The 22337-nt window shown below is 32.2% G+C and overlaps 1 protein-coding gene across 1 annotated transcript in view; it reads right to left on the bottom strand.

Moving 5' to 3' along the window:
- Nucleotides 1-1369: 1369 nt before the first annotated feature.
- Nucleotides 1370-22337, bottom strand: part of LOC142322823 (ras-like protein family member 10B) — a 647348-nt gene continuing 626380 nt past the window's right edge. Inside the window, exons 3-4 of the mRNA XM_075361895.1 lie at nt 2993-3362; nt 1370-2917 (exon numbers count right to left, since the gene is read on the bottom strand). Coding sequence (XP_075218010.1) covers nt 2688-2917; nt 2993-3362 — 600 coding nt within the window. The 3' untranslated portion in view covers nt 1370-2687. The remainder of the gene's footprint in view (nt 2918-2992; nt 3363-22337) is intronic.

Here is a 22337-nt window from a genome sequence, read left to right as displayed (position 1 = left end):
ATTTTTTCTGCTCGAGTGCTTGCATCAGAATTTTTTATCTAATAATTGAGGAGTTACCCTTCCTTTATTAAGTTAATACAGTTTATTCCTAAGTTACACATAAAGAAAATAAATAAATAACTCATATATTTCTCAAATACAAACTGTAATGTTATAAATACGAATATTAATTAAAATCCACACAAACAGAAACTCTACACAGTTAAAGTTTTCATAGAATAAAGGAGCTCAGGAATGTAAAAGTATATAGACTGCTGTACTAGAATTATACATAAATTATTAAGCATTATTCTATCCAATAACAGAATATTTTTTTAACAGTTTTAACTAAATCAACTATATTAATTGAACTGGTAGAAAATAAAAATTATAAAAATAGGTCATTTTATTTAAACTAACATATAAATATGTTAAAGATTACATATACATGCTACTTCTTTATACAAATAACTATTTTAAATTAAAAGAAACTCATCCATACATTATGTAGGTTCATACATATTAATTTTTCTTATTTACTAAATTAAATATAATTTAACAATAACAAAATTTTGGCACATCATTTCTATCGTTTAGATTATCTAAATACAAATTAATATTTTATTTTTAGTATTCAATAATTTGTATTATCTATTACATTACTATTGTTTTTCTTTTTTTTTTATTATTATTTTAAAGCTACCACTCTAAACCATTAATTACAGCAAGATGATTGATGAATACAGCTATGATTGTAAATGATGAACAAAAACTGCCATAGAATCTACTGATCACAGTTCTTTGCATCTGAAACATCATCATTATTTTGCAATTACAGAAGTATCCTGACTCAATTTGCAGTGTTTTAACAAAGACCTATTGACCAAGTTCAGACCATTTCATAATTTTATTGCTTTTCTGATTTTATTTATGCGACCAAAATCTATATCGATAAGCGTGAAGAAACTATTTGCACGATTTAGAGACGAGGTTTCATTTTCATCTTTTTTTTTTTTTTTTATTTTAGTTTGCGAGTTGCATCTTTCTACAATTTGTTGTGTGTAGGCTCAAAAGCAGTCAGAGCAATTTTACCAAAGTACGTCATAACCAAGACAAAACTGTAGGATATAAGCATTTTTTTTTTTTTTTAATTGAAAATCAAACCTTTTCTTGTGGATTTAGAAAAAACGTCTTTACTAAATGTCCAATTTATTAAAATGCTTTGAGAGGAAAAAATAAAGGATTTAAAGTCTATAACGCTGTAAAGAGAGGTTAGTTTTTTGTAGGTTAATTCTAGGAACTACTGAACCGATCAGTAAAATTCCTTACTGTTTAAGCTACTTCTTCCCAAGTGACAGATATATTTCTGACTTCCTCCCTGATTTCACCCTCTTTGATATTCCTGATTCTTTGCTTCTGTGGATTATTTTCATTGATATTCCTGATAGTATTACTTATGTTTTTGATTAATTAAAATATTTTCGTGAAATTTTTATGTACAATCACCTTCTAGGTATACCGCTCCCTCATTCTTGTTGTCTGATTTAAAAAGAAATCTAATAGAATCATTTCTCATTCCTCCTCCTATCAGATAAGTTATCTGTAAATGCTGTCACTGTAGATCTGAATGTTCCTGAGTTTAATGCGACTAGACGCCGACACGCATAATTTTTTAACCAAAATGTTAGTATTTTTGGATGTAGGGGACCTCAAAGTGCCAAGAATTACAGATCATTTTTTATTGAAAGAGATGCTTTTCCTACATTACATACTATAACCGGTGGGAAGTAAAAGTAAAATCTGACATGTGAGCAGCTCAAAAATAATACCGAGTCGAACCGACAAGAATGAATGCTAAAAATTTTTTTCAGAGATTACAGAGTATTTTCCTACTCTTCTTATATTATCAGTATGATATAGCATCTTGAAAATATTTTTCGTTTTAACGATAAGCTGAAGCGAATTTGGACTAAATGGAAGTCATTTACTAAGAAAAAACGGTTTTATCATTATTAGGATCGGAACGATATTTAAAAACACTGTAATTAGAGATTAATCGTTTTCTATAACCTTTATTATCGGCTATCTTGGAAAGCAAAAATATTTTCTGTTTATTATTATTGTTTTTTTTTTGTTTTTTTAATTTTATTTTAGCCGAGTAAACCAGCGCAGAATAAGTGCAAAGGTTATATATTTGTTTAAATACACCCTGAACAAGTTTTTTGTTCCATCCCTGCGCTGCTAGGAAGGTCGGGGTCAAACGAATTGAAAATGCGGATGTCGAGCTGGTTATAAAAACTAGGAGTTCTCATTCAAACGATTATAGTTTGATTTGTGACTGATATTTTCATACTTCTAACTCGGAAAAATTGCCATCGGTTTCAGTAAGACATAAAATTTTCTTGTATACAAACGTTTAAAAATGTGTTTTTTCATGCCATAATTATCAAAATATAGGTGAATAAATAGTCGCACCGACGGAAAAATATCACCTCTTTAGGTGATGCATTCGAAGGATTAAGGTAGAAATCTTGCTGTTATTAATACGTGAGGAATCGAATCCTAAAATTTTCTTAAAATTATCGCTTTAAATCCTTAAAAGTTTTATGAAAATATAATTTTATTAATATCGTTAGTACCGATTTATTTACGGTAGATGAATTCGAATCGTTGTGAATTCGTCCGTTATTTACAACCGGAAAAATCAGTCACAAAATGGAGCATTTATTTCTGTCTAAAGCTTCGTGTATATTGTCGATCATCGGCGAACAGACTTCTTTATGTCCTTGCGTTCCACCGCCGGCCGACTCCATAGAGTCGATAGTTTTCATTAATTCTTTAAAAACGGCTACGACCCGCCAGTTATATCTCGCACTACATTCGACGTAACCGCATTTCCAGTGTTTTTTAACGAGATTCATAATGTCTCTCCGTCTATCTCGCTCGCTATTCGATAAACCGACGGCCGGTACCGTTGAAGTGTTGCCGCTCGAATGACCGGCCGTGCAAGAACTATTATTACCTCTGCAGTTAGTCGCCGAAGAACCTGCGCTCACCAAAAGGTCTTGTTTATTTCCCACTACAAGAAGCGGTACGTTTCTAATATCTCTACTCTCAGCTATTTGATCGCGCAATGTCCTAATATACTGAAACGTATCGGTATTCGATAAATCGAACACAAGTACGTAAGCTGTGGCGCTTCGAAGACCGTAAAACCGAAATTCTGTCCATTCGTAAAATGAATTGACTGGAAAATAAGGTATAGCTGGAAGATCAGATATTTTCAACTCGTACAAACGGTCATTTATGATTACCGACGGATAATACGTGTGTTTCCGGTCTGTAGATACGTACTCTTCTGAAAAATCGTTCCATACGAACTGCTATCGTCCGGTACGGTCGAATCGATACATGAAACAAAGAGCAAAACAAAATACAAAAATTAAAATAATTAAAAGAGAAACAAATAGTTTTAATGCGCGTCGTCTCATTCTCTAGTGTCGGGCGAGATCTTACGGGAAATGAGTTACCGCATTTCTGCCTCGATTCAAGAGATCGTATTCCATCCTTTATCTGTCGAGGTTTTCTTGTAAAACAAAAAAGATCAATTTTTTCGTTTTGCTAAAAAAAGGACAAAGCAGTGGAAATTTTTGCAACAGGAAAACAGAGTTCTAGTTCTTCTAGAACTCTGGTCGTTATTACATCTAGAGAATGAGACGTACGATAGAATATACAATTCGTAATTGTGAAACGATACAAATAATATTATTAGACATATTGTACTATTGATATATTAGAGTTACAATACCGTTAAAATTATGTATTCGTTTCGCAGTGTTTAAATGAGCTTGCATCTAAATACTAGAGTATACTGCACTGAGAACGGTAGATTACAAAAAACGGGGTTTAGTAGCAGCAAATTATAAAGCAGAGCTATCGTCATGTGTAGTTATGAATGAAATCTATTTAAGATTAAATTCAATTTTTAATTTTAAAGAATTTTTCTCTGTTTTATTTAAAAAAAAGGACATTACTCAGTATTATATCGTACAGGGGGCATGAATTCGTAGACGAATTCACATATTTTTGTTTAGTTGTAAAAATAAACCGTATTAATTAAAGAAGGAAGCATCATGTACCCCATAATTTATCCTTCGACAATTAGAACTAAAAAACTGTCGTTGTGTATTCGTACAAAAATTAGACTATTTACATTCTCGGGCTCGTTGATATAAAAGAAGGAAAAATGATCAAAGCAGAGCTTCTTTTTAATCAATATTAACTACGAGATACACATTTGACTTATTGTAACTATTAGTAGAATCATTCATAGGCACCAAATGTTTATATCAATAAAGAATGAATGCAACACAAATATTAAGTCTCGAAAAGACGGTTAACCGCCAACCGGAAAATTTTACAGTCAACAAGAACGTCTCAGGGAGTAGCATCTTGGAAATTAAAAGGTGTGCCATGTTCTTTTTTATAAATCGGTTCTCGCAGATAACTATAGAATAAAGGTAAGTAACGACTGATTTACCTTTTCAACATTCAGTGCATGCTGTTGGCATTTATCGGTTGGTATTTATCGGTAATGACAATAGAAGTCGATAGCACTTAAAAAAATAAATATTTATATATTAATACGCGTTTTTACATATTTTAATACTCGTAGTTAAATCTATATATATATTTTTTAATTTTTTAATCAATTCACCTCCGAAAGCATTACTGTGAATCCTTATCCCTGTAGTAAGGCAAAAGGGTAAGGCTTCGGACCGGACACGGTGGGAGAAACCAGGCAGATCATAGTGGAGAACGGTTTCAAGTTTTCAAGGAAAATTTCGGTATGTCGATCGATCTATACGCTGACAATTAATATAACGGAATGGTTCAAGATTGCCTAGCAATATTTCAGGAACTGATGCGGGCAGTAATTACAGATAAAAGTTCCTACAAACACATGTCAGGAAACGTTTTGTTTACGCGTTATGGCTAGCGAAATATTTCTCCTTTATTTCTGTTCCGAGAGTATAGTGAAGCTGTTCTGAAATTCATGAAACCCAAATTATGGGAAAACTCGGTGGTTTAAATGTTCTGTGGTCTGATAAATTAAATAAAACAGATTCCAGAACCGTATTCTTTTCAAGAAAGTTTCAAAGATCAAAAAGGTGGAATCAAGAAAAAAAAGTTTTTTTAGGTTCGGCGTAAATTATCTTTGTTAACGTGTCAATAAACTAATAATAATTTCTATCAAATTTTGTAGAGAATTTAATTCTGAAAATATTTATACGAGAAATTCTGTAGAAAAATCTCCAGTTTCAGAAATCGATCTAATTCAAATCAAAACAGGCCAAAATGTGGCAGAGAAAGGTACCATTTTAAGCAGAAGAAAAGTTCTATTCTTAATAGTAAAAACTTTAACTATTGATCTCAAAACAAAAACAGAAAAAAATTAATTAAAAAAGTGAAGAATCGTATTAATAACACTTATTTCAAAATAATTTTTTATTATTATAATTGTTATGTACGGTATTTATAATACACCCAGATAGTTAATATTATTAAGCGGTTGTGTGATCTTCAATAACCTCCTCCAAGTGAACGTTTATGCTTTCCTTCTGACCAGTCATAATATTGTAGAGTTGACAAGAAAATAACTTCGGTGTTTTAGTGGGAAATAAAGCTCAATTTTTTATCCAAGGAATAGAATTTAATCAATTATATATTTTCCATTCTGTCCGATAACCTTTTGCCATCTTTCTGTCGACTTCATGATTCTGCGCTCATAGAACTTCTGGTCCGTATCAGAAAAAAAATGAACCGAGTGTGATTCAGGTCATCGTTAGTGAAAGTTTTACCGTTCAAAGAATTTTTCAAACGTCAAAATACATGGTAATCTGACGGTGCAAGATCAGGGTTATCAGGGATGACATCACTTCCCGGCCGTGCTCCAATAATTTTCCACGAGTTACCAAACATATGTAAGGGAACAAGTGTTACCAACCATCGTCTTCGTGGAACACAATTCCTTTGCGATTTGCCAATTCTGGCCGTTTTTCTTTGATCGTTTCCTCCAGTTTCATTAGTTGTTAAAAGTAAACATCTGAACTAATAGTTTGGTTCCTTGGATCTTCAAACTGTTGGCTGAAAAGTTTTAAAAAGAGACATCAAATTGTGTTTAAAGAAGTATGTGGCGAGGCTGGAGATGTGTGTGACGAGACAGTAACCGACTGGAAAACAAAACTTGCTACTTTGACTGAATATTACGAACCTAAAAATATTGCAAACGGCTAACGAAACCGTACTTTTTTATTGTGTACTACCGAGTAAGACTCTTTGCTTGAAAGGAGAACGTTGTACAGGAGGGAAGCATTCCAAGGAAACGTTGACGGTTTCTCTTTGCGGTTTTATGACAGGAGAACTGGAAAAACGCAAAGATTTTTAGATAACGCCACATGTCATCCGGATATTGCATTAAGCCATTTTAATTTAACTGGGTTCCACCAAATACGACAAGCGTTACCCAGCCTATGGATCAGGGTGTAATTAAATGTCCCAAATTACACTGCCGTAGATTTTTAATGAGATCTCTGTTAGCATCTACTGAAACGGCACGGTCAACTACTCAATAAATCTATATCAATCTAAATCTATATCTGTGCTCGACGATATAATTTTTTTTGGCTGTCGGAAGCATTTAAATGCGTATCGGCAGAGACGGTTCAACACTGCTTCCAAAAAACAAACTTTCAATTGCACACAGCTACAGAAACGGAGGTGACGACGACATTTGATGACTTGCAGGAAGAACTGAACAGGCGTCTTATGAAAATATAATTGCTAAAAATTTTGTTAACATGGACAACTTATTAGAGACCGAGGCTAACGTAGAGAATACAGATGATGAATTTATTGACCACCACCGAGAGAAAACCGACGAAGACAAAAGCGATTACGATGACAAGGACCGTAATAGTAACGCTGCAACAGCAACGAACGATACAAAAACTAGATCATACCATGCAGCGTTATCCAACATATTTAATGCTGGATAACGCTTTTAGCGTTATCCAACATCCTAGCCCTTCAGTAATTTTCACTTAAACAAATGATTCAGAGTTGTTTAACATAATTATTAAAGCCTGAATGTTGACAGAAAACAGAGTAGTTGAAAGTAAAATTTCAGTAAAAAAGAAAAAAAACAATTATTTTTCTTGTACTGAAGACTAAACTACATAATGAACAATAATAAATTACATTTAGGTTAATTTAAATTATGTTTACTGATTAAAGTGTAATTAGTTTAAGGCACTGAAATTCGTTATTCTTCAAAATTATCAGTTCCTAAATTTAAGATTTAAATTAAAATACGAAAATTTTAATTGTATAGCCCGCTAGTTCATCCCTGCATTCACCGGAATCCTGTTCACAACGGAAAATATTTTCGGTCCCGCGAAATTCTGTTAACTCAGGTTTTACTGTATTTAATTTTTGAAACGCGGGAGTTAATAAAACTTGTATTTCAATGCGTATTTATTTTTACATGTAATATCAGATTACTCTATATAAGAAGGGAATCGTACTCGTCGAGTTCGTTTGAACCGCAGTCTTCGAAAGACATGCATTTGTAAATGAAGTAGTGTCAGATACATTAAATACTCGAAACAAATTATAACTGCGTAGGCGAATAACAGCAAAGTTCACAAACAGGAATATCCTCTTCTTTATTTATTTCTCTAGAACTTCAAAGAGGAATATTTGTAAACTTCTTTAGATGTGTAACAGAAATGTTTCTTTCTACGTTTAACGTAGAATACATAACAAATTTAAAAGCACACATTTATACAGATTTATAAATTAACAAATCTTCTTTGACATCTTAAGTTTCTTAGAAAGTAAAAATAAATTAATACTTTGTTTGGAACATTATATATAATACAAACAACATTAATGAAAATAAAATATATGACGTAAATTTTATGGCTAACGCATCTAGATATGAAGTAGCTGATTACAATACACTCAAAGTTATTAAAAATATTATTGCGAATAATGAAGTAAGTATTAATGAAGTAAGTTTAGATTTAATGAAGAGGTAAACTTGAAATACGTAACACTTTTAAGTTTAACACAAATCAAGATTAACGTAGAAATGCCAGTTCCAGGTCGGACAACCTTAAACTTTCACCCCCATGACATCATTAAAAAAAACTTGACCTTTGACCACTCCAAAAACACAAAAAAAGTCCACGTGCTGGAAATACGTCATAACGCGTAATCGGGAAATGTTAGAGACTTGTGCACAATTCACGTGCTTTATGATATTACAATAACGTTGTTTACTAATTAACTTATTTATTTCAAAGTTATCTAATGATAACACATTTGCGTCAGTGATAAAGCCTAACGGATTTATATAAATATTCGCCAAATTTTCATTGTGATCATACCGCGTTGTATGTTTATAGTTTACTATACGGATTCTAATTTTTTCATATTTTTAGCCATCTTCATTCTACACTATCTTTTTTATCATTCGGATGAGTGAAACAACTTTAAAAAACAATCTTACCCATTTTAAATTAAGTTAATAATTACGCACTTTAAATATTATTTGTATAATGAGATGTTAATTGTAAAATGATGCGCTTTATATATTTTAATTACATCTTTAAATAATATTTAGTTTTAGTCTAGTTTAGTTCAGGAAGTAAAGACCGTACAATAGGTTAGTTATTTCGAAGCTAAGAAAATCGTGCGTAGCAGAACACCAAAGACCACGACCTATGCACAGGTTGCTGCTGCTCCTGTAGCCACCGTCAAACCAAAGGACGTGGTAACAGAACTGGCGCCAGTTATAACAATGTTGGTAGAAGGAATCATTAATCAGCGGTTAGGGAATCGAACATTTAGGAACAACAGCCCAAAGTCGTCTAAAACAAAAGCAGACCTGCCAAAGCAACAGCGTGTGACTTCTACAAAAAATGAGCCTTCAACTAACTCAAAGGAGACGCAAAGTCCAAAGCAAACGAAGTAACCTGAAACCAAATTCAGATTGAACAAATCCCAACTCCGGGATCCGCAAAAATGGACATACCTATCTTAGAGAAGGAAGATTGGGGAAAGCTAAAATGGAGCCTCCGAAATCACAGAGGCCTTTATCTGAGAGGGCGAGACATTCGGCCGTCCTACGCACTCTCTGTAATGTGCTTCTTGCTCTGCCAATGGAGCTGGTATCAACTGATACCGGCAGCAGGAGATCCTCCGTGCTTTCTACCGGAGGAATTGAGGGATCGATGTCGGATGAAATTATTAGAGATGCTTTTGTTAAATTTGTTTGAGTATTAATTTGGTTTAAAAAATTGATATTATTTTTTTTGAATGCGTTTATTATGGTTAAGTTGATTATGGTGTATATAATTAATAGGATCAGACACAGCAGAATTCGACTTCGAGGCCGTCAGGAAAATGTAGAAGAGCAAGAAAAAAGGATGGCCTAAAGGAAAACCTAGGCGATAAAAGTTAACAGAGTAAGATCAAATATCTTAATTGAGATTTCTTAGAAATAAATATAATTTCAATTGTTTTTAAACTAATATAGATATTTAAGATTGAATATAAGTGTTTTTTCGTGTGATGTTAAACGACAAGGACCCTTTACATCCTTGTCATGCTTTCGTTTAATAGATTTTATTGATGTGTGTTTCATTCTACATCACTGACAAGTTTTGTTTTTGACAGTTATTGACTAAATTTCGTAAGCAATGGATAAAAATATTTTAAAATGACAAGGGCCTTTACACCCTTGTTATGTTGTGTTTTTGGGGTTTTCATTAACCATTGACAAGTCTTTTTTAGATGCTCTCTTTTATTTTGACAAGACTAGTCGATCACTATGTCACCTGAGTTTTTGTTTTTCGAGGAAGAAAAAGTTATTATGTACTTTGACTATGTCGCTAGAGTTTTCGTACTGGGAGGATATAAAATCTTTTTTTATTTTTCTTTTTTGTTGTGGAAGAGACTAATAACCACAGTAGTCGATGCCCCTGAAACTACAAAAAAAAAAAAAAAATAATGCCTCGGATAAATCCAACCCCACGTCCGTGATCTGTTTTCCGACGCCTGGGATAAGGTATAACTAATACAGTATTTGACTCGGCATCAAGATAAACTCCCAAAACATCTGGGAAACTTAAGAAGCGACCTATTCCGTGGCGGAACGATGGAATAAGTAAAGCTATTAAAACAAAGAAAAAAGCGTATACGCTTTTAAGAAACGTCCAACACTAGAAAATCTAATTGCCTTTAAAAAATACAGGGCGTATGCAAAAAGACTTATGATAGACTCTAAAAAACGATCCTGGCAGCAATACCTGTCATTCATTGACAGAAATACTATTGTATCAGATGTTTGGAAGAAAGTGAAGGTGATTTGTGGGCGTAAAGACTTTGCTCCCATAACTAGTCTTCAAGATGAAGATGAAACACTCCAAATGTAATTGCAGTTATTAGCCAATCACTTTGAAAAGGTCAGCAAAACGGCTAACTAAGATGAAGATTTTCGGACGAAAAAAGCAGAACTTGAAGGTCTACTAAATTTCAGAACTGAGTATAATTACTCATACAATGTACCTTTTAAAATGAAAGAATTCGTGAAAGCGTTGGAGAAGAAGGAAACACAGCTGCTGGTCCCGGATTCTAAAAAAACTATTTTTTAATTACAGCATTTAATAAATTTGTAAGTATTAATAAAAGATCAATTTTTACTTAAAATACGATAAATTTTAAAGAAATAAGCCTACAATACATTAAGTAATCGCTCGTATTTATTAGATGGCGGAGTAGGCCGGTCAGTTCAATGTGCTACGCATCAGCACATTATGCTTGTTTATAAATGTATAACGTAACTGTTGGGTTTATAATACATAAACTTTAATTACTAATGAATGTATATGAAAAAACTAAATTCTCTGACTATGATAAAGCTAATACATTCATTTTACGTGAATATTTCATAATTATCTACCGACGTGAAAAAAACAGAATAACTTACAAAAGTTTCAAAAAGGGTTCTAGAATTTCTAGATATAAATAAATATCCCGATGTTTAATCGGTCAGGGTATTTTAGTATTTTAGATTAACGGGACCCGGGTAAACGGGGTTACACTGTAATTATAAACAAACTGTATTTTAAAAAAAAAGGATATGTGTATAAATGTAAAAAAAAAATAGTGGAGTATTAATTAATATATTCTACACTTATTTTTTATTATTTTTATTGTGTTACTAACAGACACAGCAATACTTCGCTAATGATAGATTTGAGTATATATATATAGATTAAATGAACACAATTGAAAGTTTGATAAAACATTAACAAAATGAACATTACGCAACTTCACAAAACTTAACCTTTCCCTTTTACCCTGTCCTTTTCCCCTTTTCATTTTCCCCATTTTCCTTTCCGCCTCCCTTTTCACATTTTCATTTTTACCACATTGCCTTTCACCCATTTCCCCCTTTCCAATTCCCCATTCCCCATTTTCCCCTTTCTTACTTTCTTGTTCCTTCTCCCATTTCTGTTTCCAGTATTCCCCCTACCTTCCTCTTTTCTCCTTTCCCCTTTCGATTTCCTTTTCCCCTTTTTCTTTTTTCCTCTTCTTCCCTTTTACCTTTTACAATTTTTCCCTCTTTCCATTTCTCCCTTTTCCCCGCGCGTAAATAGGTCCAGCAGTTTTTTAGTCTATAGCGAATACACATATTGGAAACACTGAAATGGAATCGTAAAATATTTAGTATAGCGTGTGTTGCTTTTACGTCCAACAGATAGCGCTGTTTTTCAAAAAGAGCATGTTTTTACCTGTCATACGTGTGACATCTTAGGTATTTAAATAGTAGGTATATAATAACACGCACGTATTAGAATGCAACGTTGTGTGAAAATTTGAAAGCAATCGGTCATTAACTTTTGGAGATTTAAAATTTTGAACAAAAGAACATTTACATTTTTATTTATATAGATAAATATTACGAGTATTTTTACTAATTCCTTTATAAATATCGATGACTTAAATAATCAAAGTGCGTACATATTTGTAAACTTTGATTTGTTGTAGGTTTGATATTGATATTCTATTTTACTATTTTTTTCCTAATTACCGTCCAGTATTACTCATCCTTTATAACATTACGATAGGAGGACAAAAGAGAAATATCTATAATAAAAAAAGTTAGAAAAATGTAGTTTTTACGGTTTTTTAACTTACGAGCAGAAAAAGTATGAAAGAAAATCTTATTGTAAAAGTAGCAATCCCAAGGGAAAATTGTAGATGTTAAGGTTTGTCGGTTATCGTTCTATTATCGGAAAGTAAAGATGATTTACCGACTGTTGTACGAATGCGGTAGTGCGAAAGAAATTTCTTCTTTAAAGTATTAATACCGTGAAAATGTGTAATGTGTACATTTTCTTTATAAATTGTTTTAAATAAAGAGTTCCATTTAGCTTGAAATATTTTGTTAAAATAAAATCGTAAATGAAAAATCAACAGAAAAAAATCGAGTAAATAAGGCGGAAATGATTGATTTTAATATGCGAGTAAGCCGGGTATCTTAATAAAGCGAAATATCTCATGTTTACAAGAAAAGGGCTGGCATTTTCTGTCTCTTCGCATTCACTTGTAAATTACTTATTGAAATAAACTGATATCATACTTATATCTGTATCTGTATTATATCTGTATATCTGTATCTATATTAACTGATATCATCATATTTAGCAGCGATGTCTTATGTCTGATTACATTTTATGGAGCACACTCTTTAGATTTAATATAAATAAACTTACGCTAATCGAAGCTGATATAATACATATAAAGTTTAAATTCACGCATGAAACGCAGTTTTTATCAGATTCAAAAGTATAAAATCTTCACTTTATTAAGAAAGATATGTTTGGAGGTATATCAATTTGAAAATTCTATATTCATCCGTTTTTTTATTATTTAATGTCACGAAACAAAAAAAAAGAGTTGTTTCAGGAAAATTCTCTAAATTTTAAGTAACTTTACGGACCATTATATTACAAAAAGGATTAAACTGATAAAAACATTATCGTTAATAGAAAAATATTTTATCAGATCAGTAAGTCATTGTAAATATTAGATTGCCCACGTATTTGTTATTAACAACGTAATTTATTTAAAATTTTTTCTAATCTTAAATAAAATTAATTCATTTTTAATTTAAATAATTTTTTTTTTAATTTCTACCTTTTTTATTATTATTATTTACGTATTTTTATTTTTTGATATGTTTGATGCATCAGACGTTTCTTATATCACTTGTGATAACTTAAGAAAATAAATATTCTCTTAAATTCAGAGACCGATGATCCTGAATGATTAATCGACCGCTGTACTTACTGAACATTTGGAGAAGTTTACAGGCATAAATTTAATGAGATGCCTAATTAATAAGGTAAGCAGAAGGACTTAAATCGACAGCGTGTTGTATTTTAAGGAATTATTTTTGTGTTTAGAAATATCTTGAGACGCTGACCAAATAATGTTTTGTAAGAGATAAATTATTCGTGGATACCGGTGTTCTTTGGTGGTTGGGTTTCAATTAACCACACATCTCAGGTATAGTCGAACTGAGAATGTACAAGACTACACTTCATTTACAGTCATACATATCATCCTCATTCATCCTCTGAAGTATTATCTAAACGGTAGTTACCGGAGGCTAAACAGGAAAAAGAAAGAAAAGAGATAAATTAAGCGGTTCTAGCATATGAAATTACAATCTAATCTTGAGTAATCAATCAGGATCGGGTACACCTACCCGATCAGTAGCATTTACCCTGCCAGTCGGGTCATTTCCGATATACCAGAAATTTAATAGCACATTTTATTTTTTCAAATAAATTTCAATCAAATTTAAAAATAAAATTATACAGGCCTACATATATTTTTATAGAGAAGTAATAATTTCAAGTAAAACCACAAGAAAACTAAATCAAATATGGGAGTAATGTTAGGTTATATTCCGCTTCTGAGATTCGTTGACACCGCTTGCATCTTTGAAAAAGAATCGATCTTTGAATGATTTCTATTCTTTTATTCTTTTTGTACAGTGCCGGTTTCATTCATGTTGAACGGTTTGAAACAGCAACCTGTTATAAAAAAGCGGAATTTATCCAAAGATGGTTCTTTTCAGATAACAGAAGAAAGGGGGATAACGTGTTATTTTACACCTCTGATTACGAGTTAGTCTTCGTGTCGTTGCCGTCTCTCATCCTCGGTAACAGCAGCTCAAACTGCAATCCCTTTTAAATTTAACCATTTTACGCTCAAATAAATGATAAGTTGTAGTGTTATAATGATATTGTGCGGATGAAAGGCCGAGTCGTACCGCTCGCGCCAGGGGGAGCCATCACCTAGCATCGCGAAACTGTAGCGAACTCTACGTGTACTTCGATAATCTCATAGGAATCTTAACGAGATCGTTAACGACTCTGAAGGTATTACGGTCATCGAAATTTGCAATCTTCAAACCGTCGATCGAACATGGCCGAGAAGATAGTCTACTCTGAACATATCTAATTGAACATTTAACAACGAATAACTTTGCCGTTTTTATTCTCTGTTTTATCGAATAGCCTTTACATCATCACGGTTTATTTATTTATTTAGTTTTTAGTTTAGCCGATTTTTATTTCTTATATATACTTACAGGCAACAGAATACCGATAATGACTTTTTGCAATTTTTTCCACATTTTTATCTCGATCTTCGCAATCATTTGCCTTTAATTCAAGAACGACTGATATCGATCAGGATAAAGCTTTCGTTATGAAATATCAATAAATTGACCGCTCTAGTAGGTAGACGCTTTTAATTAAATGAAAATTTAACGAGTATTACTATTTCCCATTCTTCAGAAATTTAATCGACTTTTGTCAATTAAATTTCTGAATAACTGATGTACGACTGACGTAATGAAATTAATATTTGAAAGGAGCAGTGCTGTATACTTGTAAAAAAGGTTTTAAAGAAATATGTGACAGTATTACTAAAAATATGACGAACTTTATAATGTAACCGCTGCATGAAACCGCAAATAAATATTAAAACTTTTTAAGTAAATGTGCAATTAAAAACAGGGTTATTAAGTCTACGATAAAGCGATACTAAAATTTATGTTGTTGAATAAAAGTATTTTAATCGTATTTAAAATAATTAAATTCTTTCACGAAAATTGCCATTTATAATTAAAATACCACAAAATTGGAAATTATATATTTCACGACATTAATCATATATATAATTTTCTTCGCATATAAACTGATATTTCAAAATTAAGACGTGGATGACCGTATTATGACAGAGAAGCGTTTTGTTAAATATTTTGGGCCAGAACGGACAATGTACGTTTATTCTTGCAAAAAAATCGATTAGCCGGCCCATTGTCTTAAGTAACTCCTATGTAAACGCGTTTAGAAAGGCGTTACGACCGATGATAGTAGTACGTTTTCAATGGAAAGAGACTGGGTACGAAAGGAGGGACAAACATAGGAGAGGCATTATATTAAATATGTAATATCAACAAACTGAAGAAGAGAAACTCAAACAAGAAAGAGAGGATAAAGAAGAAAAAATGACTCTCTTCTAGCGGTTTTACGAGTACAAAGTGTTTTGTCGCTGTACACGACGATGAAGCATTGCAGTAGTTTAAAAAAATGGTTTTACAAACTTATTTTCTTAATTTATTAGACGCGGTAGAATTTAGATTACCAGACCTCGAACTTTATTAGTTCTGTCGCTTTTAATTACTCGGCTATTTGAGCAGTTTTCTTTTATTTTATTATAACTTTCTTATTTTTAAAATTCTTTTCTTTTAATTAATTATAGGAAAGAATTCGTATTTTTGTTAAGTTAAGCGTAAATTATTTTAAAGTAACAAAATTAAAAATTATACGCTTTTTCTCGTTTATTGTATTTTCTTACTTTATTATACCAGTTATTAATCGTTCATTTTATTTGAGATATAATACTCGACATAATTATTAACGCGGAAGGACGCGAATGATTTATTTTTACATTTTCCTGAGAGCTGAAAAAATATTTTGATATATTTTTACGGAGAATACGTAAACTAAAGGATAGAAAAAGAAAATAATTAACTTAATTATTAAAAGGAAATTTGAATCTCTGACCTGACTGCAAAAAAATGAAAACATATTTTCTACCTTTTTTTCACCGGTCTCACTTTCTCTCTTTAAGTTTATCTAGGCTTAAATGATAGTCAGAGGTCGGTTTTCGGTGTAATTGAATCCAGCTAATCTTTTACCTGAACAATATCTCGTTTGTAAGATATATTATGTTCCCGTTAAATGATGAAATTGCTTCCTTTAAAATTATATATTCTATAAATGACTAAAATTTGCGTTTCTGTACATACTTTCTTCGTTCCACAATCTCAGTCTGTATCTTCACATCTCATTGTAGACTTTAGTAAAGAGATACGATAAAAACCAAGGTAATTATATCAGAAAATAATTACCGTAACGAATGATTTTTAAAATCGTAGGTAAAAAATTCATCAAAGTGTTTCTACAGTATTTTCCGATCTCGTTTAATTTTAGTATTATTAAGTCCATTTTCACCATTATAATATTTTAGTAATTAGTTTTTAATTTCATCCTATATTATATTTAACAAATAAAATCTAATAAGAATTTTCCTCTCTCCAACGGTTACCAGTTCCTGCTATTATTTCCATCGATCTCTGTGTTGAATACTCCAGCAGAAGGCGTACCGCTTCAATATATTCAACTTTTCATTGGAACGGCGAGTGCAGTAATTCTATGAGTGACCGTAAGCACTCATAGATAGTTTGCGACACGAAAGACAATGTCGGCCCGAATAATGATGTCTTACGGGAAATAAACTGAATTTTATACAGTATTAAACCTTGTTATTTTTTTCGTTGTAGTAGTAAGCAGAAACAAATTACTACAACAGTAGTAAAATAAATATTTAATTACTGTTTTAGAAACCTGGAGCTAATAATGACTATTGTATACATTTAAGTATGTGCATGTAGTAGTGAGTTGAAATTGCAGCTATTACAGCCGCATGATTTAAATTCAACTTATACGACGGATCTCTAATTAATCATCCAAAACTTCATCAAAATTAACTTCGATTAACAAGATAAGGTTTACAATAGTTACACTATCTGAAAAAGTCCCGCGCAATATTATGATTTATTGTCTACGTAAACGTATATCATACGCATTACTGTCGGCCGGTACAGAAATTATATACATACCAGCTGAAGCTTTATAAAAAAATACAAACCGTCTATCTGATTTCAAAATAAGTTACACCAAAATTTTCATAATTTTATTATGCCTGTGGTGGTATCGAACAAAAATTTTTGTTAATATTTTGTATTAATTACTAATATTTTGATGTATGTTTCTGCTGTGATAACGGAAAAAGAGACTTCATTTTTTAGTCTTTTGTGGTGCAGATCGGCTTTGGTCGCTTGTCATTAAAATTCTATCTCACCGATCCTGCTAAAACTTTTATAAAGATAGCCCATTGTATTAACTACTTATCACTCCTGAAATTCCAGGAGGAAAATGGAAAAAAATTTCCATTTTTTGTGCTTTTAATAATTTTAGAACTGTTATTCAATTCGTAAAATCATTTTACGTTCGGAACTTCAGGACATAACGAGGCAATGTACTGTCTCGTCGTTATCTTATACCAATGAATATAGAATTTTCTGAAAATTATCACCAACCTGAATTTTTTTAATAGATTTTTATTTGATTGTTTAGTATTTTGAGCGTCTGGGCCAAATTGAGAGAAATAAATTAGCAGTATCGTCAGCGAGAAACAAAATTGCCTGGGTCTTGGGTCTATTCCTGCTTCTGCAGGCGTTATTATTAAGTCGGCTGCATTCACTAACTTACGAGTGCTACGATACTTTATTTTTCCCCTGTATACGAATGTATTTTTCCTACTATTTTTCTATTATTATTTTATAAGTTTACGAATATAACATTTTTGAACTATTTTGTAAATAGTTCGACATACTTAAATCAATTCAAACCTTACATTAGAATTCAAAAAATGTCATAATTTCTACCTTCTATACTCATTACCATTAATATCGGCTGGTTGCGCGCGCAGCATACAGTCTCCGTCATAGATCTCAGTTGATACACGCATATGCTCTCTCACACGCAGGCTGTTTAAAACAGTAAGCAATGTTTTCCTCACTGTGTAATTTCTCTACAGATCATAGCGTACACGTATACTGCACAGTGAAACACGGCACTGTTTTCGCGGTAACTTATACACGGTCACACGGAATTGGAGAATTTGGTCATAGTGCGGGTGACAAGGCGGTAGCATCTGCTTAGATGTTACCGACAGGCAGTGGGGAAAACCGCCAATATAAATGGTAATGAGTATAGTATAAATAATCTACTGTCGTACGCAAACTTAAATTATCATGATTTTAACGAATTTCGTCTGATAACATAATTTACGTCAGTTTTTATAATTATTTAAAACTTAATTGTTTACTGTGTTATCGAAAGTTTTAATATCGACTTATGAGCACAAAAAAAAAATAATAAGATAAAAAATGATGTGAAAATAAATCTTTCAGTCTAACAATGTTTAGATTAATAATAAAAAAATAAAATAATGATGACTCGATAATCTTGTTGTGACAGATTTTGTTTAATAAATTCATATTAAATTTATACACGCATGAAATATGCAACTCACCCTGCAAACAGTTATGACACCGTACAAACGAAGTTGTCACCCGGACAGGTCAAAGCTACTCTCGTGCCTCGTTTACAATTTGTGTAACTTTAGAACTTTAGAAAAAAAAAGCTAAATTATTACATCGAGTCATTATTAAATGAAATCATAAGAATAGAAATTATGAAATTCATCAAAGAAAAGGGTAAAATGAAGACTTAAGTTATTTGAAGATATCATACAAATCCATAAAAGTAAGAATATATATATATATATATATATATATATATATATATCAATATCTGTATTACTTTCAAATTTTGTGAAATTGTGCTGGTATTATCTAATTAAATAAATGGAAAGAATAATCAATTATTTTTCTGATACTTAATTTTTTGCACAATTTAATTCCGCACAAACAATTACTTTACACGAGAAAGAATTTGAAATTTAAATACTAGTAAAACATACTTAAATAATTTCCTGTAAGCAAAACCAATATTTACTCTATCATTCAAGCTTTTTCACCAAATACTTAAAACACTTAAAAGTTACTTAACATACTTAAAACTTAAAAGAATACTTAAAAGATTTATTAGGTCGTACATAATGTATAATCTCTATATCTAGTACATACCGATAAAAAAAAATACCATATTATTTATGATAGCTATCGTTTGAAGAATTTTCTTTGTTGAGTACATCATATTTTACGTACTGCGTGTGAGCGATACGTGATATGTATAGGAATACCGTTCCTTTAATGGCTACATATAAAAATATAAAGGATTTCATCCTTATCGTTTAAGTTCCTTTTATATAAGTTCTTTTTAGTTCTGTTTCCTGGAAAACCGTTAAACACATAAAAAACACAAGGAATTTCAAATAGTTTATATTTCTTTGCTTTTCGTAAAGAACATTATCCTCTGAATTTATTATCATAAACCTTTCAGAAAGACGCCTACTTTTATTAAATCGATAGGAAGACGATGTATTTTTCAGACTTAACCGTTTTATTTTGCTTTTCTAACCTTTTCGATAAGAGGATTATATCGTTAATATAATATATTTTAAATTGAAAAGTAAGCCAAAATAATTAATTAAATAAACACTTACTATCGTGATTAATCTTAATTCATTTTGTAGCCTATATAAAACAGGAATTAGTTTATATAAAACAGCAATCAACACTTTTATCCGTAATTTATTGTACAAAAAATATTCAGTATAAAAATTTTAAAATCCACTATCCTATTAATTTTTTAGACTTTTAGGATATTTAATATCGGTTTATGTTTACTAATCGGTTTACCGTGTGCGGAGTTTTGCGGTCTCCCATCGGGCGCCTCCCAAGATGGCGGATAGGAGAATGCTCATCAGATATGGTGGGTACCGGGTGATAGAATACCCGGGGCGGACCAAAACCGGTAACAGGTCAAAGGCCTCTACAGCGGAAGAGGAAGAATTTCCCAAAGGTGGACATGGCGAAACAGCCTAGGGGAGTAAACCCTGAATGATAATCCTGCAAGTCTGGAAGCAGAGAGGTGGCAGCCCCACCATCAGTCTTACTCTACGCAGCGCCCGTAACGCGGCTAGAGGAATCTTTACAGTACTGGCAAGCATCCATTAGCTTCGGATCAGAATCTGAATAATCGGCAAAGAAAACCGGAAAAGTCAAAATTAAAAAAATGTTAAATGGATTATGGACACAGTAAGGTGGCAACTTGGAATGTTAGAGATTTGTCTTATAAAGAGATGGAATTAATAAAGCTCTTTCGTTATGCGAAGATAAAAATTGCGGTAGTTACAGAGCCTAAAAGAAGCTATAAGGTACTAAATATGCGGGTGATTACATTATGCTGTATGGTGGGGTTCGGAAGGACCAGAGAACTAGCATCGGGTTAGCCATATATGTTGATAGGATCTGGGCTTCAAGAATTAAAGATTATAAATTTATGAATGATAGAATTATGACAGTGTGAGTACCACAGGATATTGGTTACTTCTCGATTCTTGGTGTGTATGCTGCGGAAGACAGTACAGATAATAGAAAACAAGAAGAAACGGATGATTTTTATGTGCAGCTTGATGATATTAATGTGAATGATGATCTTTTGCTGATAGGGAGATTTGAATGGCAGAATTGGTAACTGCCTCATACCTGACTGTGTTGGAATGTTTGGAGAGACAATAATTAATCGGAATGGAATCAAATTAAGAGATTTTGTCACTGTGATCAGCTGAAAGTCATCAATTCCTTCTTCAGAAAGCGAGATATCCATAAGTTTACGTGGTCAGCTAGAGGAGATAGGTCGATCATAGATTATATCATTGCCAATTAGAGATTGGCGAAACAGCTTCGCGATGTAAGGGTTTTTCGAAGTTTCGACGCGGATTCAGATCATTTTTTAGTATTAGGGAAGATTGATTTGTATGTTCGATGGTATCATCCATCGGGTTATGCCGCACGGAAAAAGAGTAGTAGCGAAGAAGCTTTTAAAGTATCGTTACTGCGTGATGGAGGTGTGGAACGTTTGTTTCAAGATAGATTAACATCTATATTGAGAATTATCCATACTGAAGAAAATATAGATAGAGAATGGGAAAATATAGAGGTCTTTAAAACAAGCTGCCGATGAAGCACTTGGAAACGACGAAACAAAAAGAAAGGTTTACAAATGTGGAATGATGAAATTCCAGAGGCTATTTTTAGGAAACAAAAGGCTTATATTAAATGGTCGGCTAATCCCACGCAATAAAATAGGAATGACTATAAAAGAGTAAGGAATTATGTTAAAACTCGTTGGCAGGCATGTTCATCAAAGCTCTTGGGAAAGATTAATTGCTAACATTGAGAGTGATCTGTATGGCAGGGAGGAATTCGCTGATAGGTTTTTAATGTCGATGGGCCAAACACAAAGAGAACGTGTGCGAATAGATTGTCTGCCAGAGGAAGAGAGGAGAAAGCATTATATGGGTCTATGGTATGACGAAGCTTTCTCTAATTCTGAATTTATCGACTGCTACGACTGTCATGTTGATGATATCGTTATGGATGAGCTTCAGAAAGCAATTAAGAATCTGAAAAATCGGAAAGCAACAGGTTTAGATGGTGTGAATGCTGAGATTATAAAATGTGATGGCTTGTTCTTTCATTTGAGGTTATTACAAGTTTACAACATGTATTGGAAAAGAAACACCGAATGCCACAGGCCTGGGCTTCTTCAAAAGTAATATCTATTTATAAGAAAGGACTAAAATCAGAGCCAGAAAATTATTGAGGGATTAGTCTTCTTGTTAATGCTGCTTATAAATACTATACCTTTATTTTGAATTAGCGCTTGCATGCAATAGCAGATTGTTTGACTGGAGAAGAGCAAATGGGTTTTCGACGAGGTCGGTGGTGTATCCCAAATTATAAAAAAGCATCGCGAATATAACTATGAAACTCACACGGTTTTTATAAACTGAGAAAGTTTTTGATAGTGTTCAGAGGCCCATAGTATGGGATATAATGCTCAGAAATGGATATCCGAGATATCTTGTAGCAGCTATTGCTGAAA

Source organism: Lycorma delicatula, chromosome 4 (assembly GCF_047948215.1).
Source record: "Lycorma delicatula isolate Av1 chromosome 4, ASM4794821v1, whole genome shotgun sequence".
Classification (NCBI taxonomy): domain Eukaryota; kingdom Metazoa; phylum Arthropoda; class Insecta; order Hemiptera; family Fulgoridae; genus Lycorma; species Lycorma delicatula.
Note: the sequence above shows the minus strand (reverse complement) of the source record. Positions and strands in the feature narration are given on the sequence as shown.